At 58.9% G+C, this 5,934-nt stretch overlaps 1 protein-coding gene across 1 annotated transcript; it reads left to right on the top strand.

The window, feature by feature from the left end:
* The first annotated feature begins 2,286 nt into the window (after positions 1–2,286).
* LOC103621695 (protein ADP-ribosylarginine hydrolase) lies at positions 2,287–5,794 on the top strand. Its single transcript, XM_008640544.2, has 6 exons — positions 2,287–2,542; positions 3,251–3,349; positions 3,421–3,526; positions 4,136–4,215; positions 4,286–4,469; positions 4,969–5,794. The coding sequence occupies exons 1-6, from the start codon at positions 2,350–2,352 to the stop codon at positions 5,339–5,341; spliced, it is 1,035 nt and encodes a 344-aa protein (XP_008638766.1). The 5' UTR covers positions 2,287–2,349; the 3' UTR covers positions 5,342–5,794.
* Positions 5,795–5,934: the final 140 nt, after the last annotated feature.

Raw genomic sequence — 5,934 nt, 5'->3', positions numbered from 1 at the left:
ACCGTGCTCCCAGGGATGCCACAGCTCCAGGGCACTACAACAGGATCTGCCAGCAGGCGCCTGTACCAAGGCTTGCTTGGGTGCAAACCTTGCCAGTACAGAGAGAGCTGGGCAGATCCTCATGGCAGGACTATGGGCTCTGCAGTCAGGTTGTGGAGATCACAAACTCTTACTGGTGTGGGTGTGAGCATCCCAGAGATGCACGTCAGACAAACACAGCATGATGAGGGCAGACTTTCAGCCCGGATGATGCAGCAGCGCAGCATCTGAAATGAACAAAAACCCACCTGGTTGGAATCAACAGGCAGAAAAGCCTAACCCAGAATTAAAACCCCTTGTTGGCCTGTGGAGGACCAGACTTAAGCATGTTTTGTCTCAAGCATTCTGACCCTGTTACGATAGGAAAAATCACAGGAGGAGACAGTCCTGCAGAGATGGGGCAGCACTGTTGTGAGCCAAATTCCTGCTCTGCTTTGACACTCATGCTCACTTCCTAGGCGAGGGCCAGAAGAGATGGCTGTGCATGCATGAACAAAACCAGCTCAAAACATTCAGTCTTTGTAAGAGGTACGCACCAAGTTAACTATAAAAGGAAACCAATTGGGCCCCCTGGCTCTTTTTCCTCTTTCTCTTTGGCTTTGTCTTGCAACCCCAGCTCCAGACTCGAAGGGACATGGGCTGGATGTGCCAATAGTGACTGAAAAGGGCTGGATGGCCAGGCCCTGAAGGTGCTGCTCAGCAGCAAGACAAGCACGGAGCCAGGGACAAACAGTGTCTCCCAAGGGTCAGGGACTGCTCCAGTTTAATGCCTTTCTTAACTAATGGTCTGGCTGCTGGGGCAGAGAGAACACTCAGCAAGCTGGCAGAGGAGGGGTGCTGAGGCGAGGGGACTCACGCCACTACAGCAATGACAAGGGCAGATTGTCAGCCTGGATGAGGGGGGAGCAGAGGATCTGACTTCTGCAGTGCCAGAGAGGAAGAAGAGGAGTGCAGGAAGTGCCAGAAGTGTCCCTGGTAGGGACCAGCTCGCACAAAGCACCAGCAGACGACCCTGACTCTCCTCGGAGTGCTGCCTCGAATAAGGAAGCACTCAGGGAGACACTGCAGGAACTTGGACAGCTCTGCCAGCTGGTCACTCGTCCACAATGAGGCTTGGACACGGAGAACAGAAGTTCCTTCAGAAGTTCCTTGCTCATCCAGGCCAGTCATCCCCCATGGCTCGTCTTTTGGCACGTAGGGACAGCCCGCTGCTGTGCCTTCGAGATTTCTTTCTTGAAGTACGTCCATCCTTCCGGAACCTTTTGTTTTTAAGGGCTCTTTCCCAAGGAACTTTCCAAATCAGCTTCTTGAGAAGGCCGAGGTCTGCCCTTTGGAAGCCCAGTGTGGAAGTTTAGTTGGTGCCCCTCCTGGTTTCACCAATTATTGAGAATTCTGTTATTTCATGATCATCAGCCTGGAGGTTACCATTTGAACAGTAAACTTGCCTTCAGAACCAAACCCTGTCTGAGGTGGCACTTTAATTTCTGTAGAGTGTGACCAAACAAGAAAGAACAGAGGTTTAGTTGTCTGATTTTTTTTTTAACTGGGACAAGAGCCAAATTGCCTGAAAAGAAGGCTTTGGAGAGGAAAAACCCTGCTTGGAACTCACAAAAACAGAATTTGTGAACTGAAACAGATTCTTTGGACACTAAAAATGAGACTTTGTAGCCTAAAAAGAGCTGATTAGGAAGCCAGAACTAAGACCTTGGGAAGAAAACATGAGGTTTAGGACCATCTCAATGTAGATTTGTAGCCTTAGCAGGATTTCTGTATGACAAATGAGGGTTTGGACCCAACAGATGAAACTCTGTGCCCTAAAAATAGCCACAGGTAATAAAAGAGAGGTTGGGAGCCCAAAAAATAGGATTTTGGCCCAAAAATGGAGGCTTTAGGCATGAAAAAAATTAGTAGCTGAGATGCTACAAATGACCTTGTGGACCCTGCAATGGAGGTGAACCTCTCTGGCCGCAAGCAGTGCTGACTAGAGGGCTTCAGGCACTCCAGTGCAAGCTCTGAGCGGTAAAAGAGGGCTTTGGACCCTCCAGAAGAGGGTTTGGGTCTTAAAAAGCCCTTGCTGTCCTTTGGGGTCCCCTGGAGCCTCTCTTCCCTCTGCCTCCCCCAGCCAGGATGCCCCTGGATCCCCTCCCTGCTTCTCCCCCTCGCTGTACCCTGTACCCCACATCCCTGGAGTGTTCTGGTCCCCTTAAGGGCCCCTGGCCAGCACTGGCCCCATGCCCTGAGTCTGCCGCCAGCACCCCCTGAACCCTCTGTTCCCCTAGGGTGCCCTCGGTGGAAACCTACGAGGCGGCCATGGTGCTGAGCGGGGTGGGGGATGCACTGGGGTACCGGGCAGGCCGCTGGGAATACTGCACCTCAGGCCCCCAGATCCACGCCGAACTGGCCGAGCTGGGCGGGCTGGCAGCCATTACCCTCGAGCCCCCCGAGTGGCCCGCCCGCCATGACACCGTCCCGCACCCTGCCACCGCCGAGGGCCTGGCCACAGGTGCGGGGACTCCGTGACACCCCACTGACACAAGGGAGGGGTCCCTGGGGTTGGGGTCCCCGTTGTACCCCAGGCTGGCACGGGAGGGGGGGTGTCCTCATTAGATCCCCTAAGGGGTGGGAGGGGTCCCTGTTCTGTTCCTTGGGCTGCATGGTGGGTGGGTGTTTGGGGGTGCGGCTGGGTGTCCCCTTACAGCCCTGGGGTATGTCAGGGAGGTCTCCATTATGCTGGGAGGGGCTTTGGGGGGGGTTTGTCCAGCTCTGGAGGGGACTTCGGGGCATCTTAATTCTGCTTCTCCCACCCCCCCCAACTTTTAGGGGTTTCCAGTGAGGCTTAGGGGGATGTGTATCCTCGTTTCCTCTGGGTGGGGGTGGCATGGGCAGTGTGTGTCTGTCTGTGTCTGTGTGGTTTTCCTCATTTATGTGCCTTTTCCTCCCGTACCGGGTGCTGGAGACAGGGACACTTCCCCCTCCCACTTTGGGAACCTGGCAGGGCACCCCTTTCTCGCTCAGAGGGATCCCCCATTTCTCCACTAAACTTGTTCTGCTTCCCCCCGGGGGGGGGGTCTGTGGGGCAGTGTTCCCTTTCCCCACATTTTTGGGGATGGTGCAATGGGGTTCTTCTTCTTCCCCTTCAGTTTTGGGGGGTGCCTGGGGCCTCTCCCTGCCAGCCTGGGTAACCCACATGGGTTTTCACACCCCTGCACAGGCCTGGAGGGGGAAGCCCTCCTGCAGGAGCTGGCCCGACGCTATGTGGCTGCCATGGGGGACATGGAGGGACGCAAACCCGGACCCAGCAGCATCCTAGGTGAGCAGAGACCAAGGATGCGGGGAGAGGCAGGGGGGCTCAGGGAGCCTCACGCCCCCGTGTCCTCCCAGGCACCTCGCAGCTGCGGCCAGGGGAGCCCGAGGGCTATCGCATCCCCTTCAACCCCCGCGGCACCGGCTGCGGGGCCGCCATGCGCAGCCTGGCCATCGGCCTCAGGTGGGGACAGGGACACTGGGGGACGTGTGGGGACAGGGATGGAGGTATCAGAGCCGGGGGCATGGTGACAGGGTGGGGACGGGGATGTGGGGGGTGTCAGAATGGGTGGAATGGGGGACACGGGGATGCCATGCAGGGACACGGGAAGGGACAGGGACGTCGGGGACATGGGATGGGGATAAGGGGGTGTCGGAGCTGGAGGAGTGGGGACATGAGGATGTTTGGGCTGGGGAAATGGGGGTGTCACAGCTGGAGGGAAGGGAACATGACGGGATGGGAGTAGGGTAAGAGGGACATGAGGATGTCACAGGGAGAGGAATGGGGACACAGAGTGGGGTGGGGACGGGGGTTGGTGGAGCTGGAGAGGACAAGGCACAGGGCTTGGGGACATGTGGTGCTGGAGCTGGGAGGTTGGGGACAGAGAACATGGGAACAGCAAGAGGGAAGAGGGACACAGGTCACAGAGCAGCTGAGAGTGGGACATGGAAGTGATGGGGCTAGGAGAATGGGTACAGCAGGGACAGCAGGACAAGGGTGGTGCTATGGGAACAGGGATGAGGCTGGAAATACAGGACCAGGGGAGTGGGGACTCGTCTGATGCCAGTGCAGGTACCCACATGCCTGGGAGCTGCCGACTCTGATCCGGGTGAGCATCGAGAGCGGGCGCATGACCCACCACCACCCCACTGGTGAGCTCCAGACCGGCGGGGGAGGGCAGCAGGGGATACCAGGACTCTCCTGAAGCCCCTGTCCCCACAGGGTACCTTGGAGCACTGGCGGTGGCCCTCTTTGGGGCACTGGGGAGTCGGGGGGAGCCCCCAGAGCGCTGGGGGGCTGAGCTGCTGCGGGTCCTGCCCCTGGCATGGGACTACGTGGAGGGCACCGGGGTGGCCGTGGAGGACAATGCTGCTGCCTGGCCATTCTTTGGGGAGGCGTGGCACCGGTGAGGGGGCACTGTGAGGGTTCTGGGGGGACACTGGGAGCACAAAGAGGGGCTGGGAAGGACACTGTGAAGGGTTCAGGGGTCCATTAGTGCCATTGGTGCCAGCCAGGCTCTCTGCCAGTCCTGGCAGCGCATCGCAGGGGTGTCACTGGTGCCACTGCTGACCCTGATGCCCAGTCTGTTCACAGGGCTGGCAGTGCCCATCCTGTCCCTGCTGCACCCAGTGTCCCTCGTGTCCCGGCCAGAGGTGCCATCCTCAGTGACAGGGACCTCTGTGTCTCTGGGGTTCCTGAGCCACTGGGTTTTCTTGGTGTTACTGGTATCCCCACTGCATCCAGTGCCATGCTGCCCCCCAAGTTTCCTGATTGTCCCCGCAGCTACCTGGGGTCCCAGGGGCTGCTGGAGAGCCACAGCCCAGTGACCCCCAGTATCACTGGTTACCCCATTGTCCAGTGACACCAGTGGCCCCAGTGACCTCAGTGTCCCCATGTCTCTGCAGGTACCTGGACTCCCGTGGGCTTCTGGAGGGCCGTGGCCCACCACGGGTGCCATCCCTCCCATCCCCAGCCGAGCGGGACACGGAGTACCTAGGCTGGGCATTGGAAGGCTGGCCAGGCCGTAGTGGCCATGACGCACCCATGGTGGCCCTGGAGGCCCTGCTGGCAGCTGGTGGGTGCTGGGAAGAGCTGTGTGCCAGGGCAGTGCTGCACGGCGGGGACAGCGATTCCACGGGGACCATTGCTGCTGGGTGCTGGGGGCTGCGGGGCGGGCTGGCATCCATCCCCCCGGGGCTGCACTGCCGCCTCGAGCACCGCGGGCGGCTGTGCCATGCTGCCCGCCAGCTGCACGCGCTGGCCTGGGGGGAACGGTGAGTGCCCCTCCATCCCTGGTATCACCCGCTGTCCCTCTCCAAGGGAAGCTCCTGTGGCTTGCCCAGGGCACAGCGGGGACCAGCGTGGGGTCACAGCGGGGCTGGGGAGTTAACGGGCCTGGGAGACCCTTGGGTGAAGCAGGGCCCTCCAAGGTGTGCTGGGGTCCAAGGAAAGCCCACCACAGCTGTGTCCAGTTGGCCTTTTAGTCCTCCCCAGCCAGAGACCCCAAAACCCGCCCAAGGAGCCTCAGTCACCCTCACACTAAAGAACGTCTCCTCCCAAGCCACTCTGGGTCTGGATTTGTGCCCTGCGCCTCTTGTCCTGCCTCTGCCAGTGTTTAAGGTCCAAAGCGTTACTCTTCAGATTCAACCCCAAGTTCTCCAAGTGCCAACCCGAATTTGTATAATGCAATCCTCAAAAGTAGAGAAAACAGAAGCCACATAGTCAATTTAAGGTGCAAACCGACACTTTCATGCTGCAAAACCACATTTATGCATTCCAAGGTTTATGTTTTTAAAGTTCAGAGACTCCGGGAACGGAGCGGGACGAACCCCCGACCAAAGGCGGGCGGGAAGCAGGGGAAGGCGGGGCCT

Source organism: Corvus brachyrhynchos, unplaced genomic scaffold (genome assembly GCF_000691975.1).
Source record: "Corvus brachyrhynchos isolate BGI_N302 unplaced genomic scaffold, ASM69197v1 scaffold148, whole genome shotgun sequence".
In the NCBI taxonomy this organism is placed as follows: domain Eukaryota; kingdom Metazoa; phylum Chordata; class Aves; order Passeriformes; family Corvidae; genus Corvus; species Corvus brachyrhynchos.
Note: the sequence above shows the minus strand (reverse complement) of the source record. Positions and strands in the feature narration are given on the sequence as shown.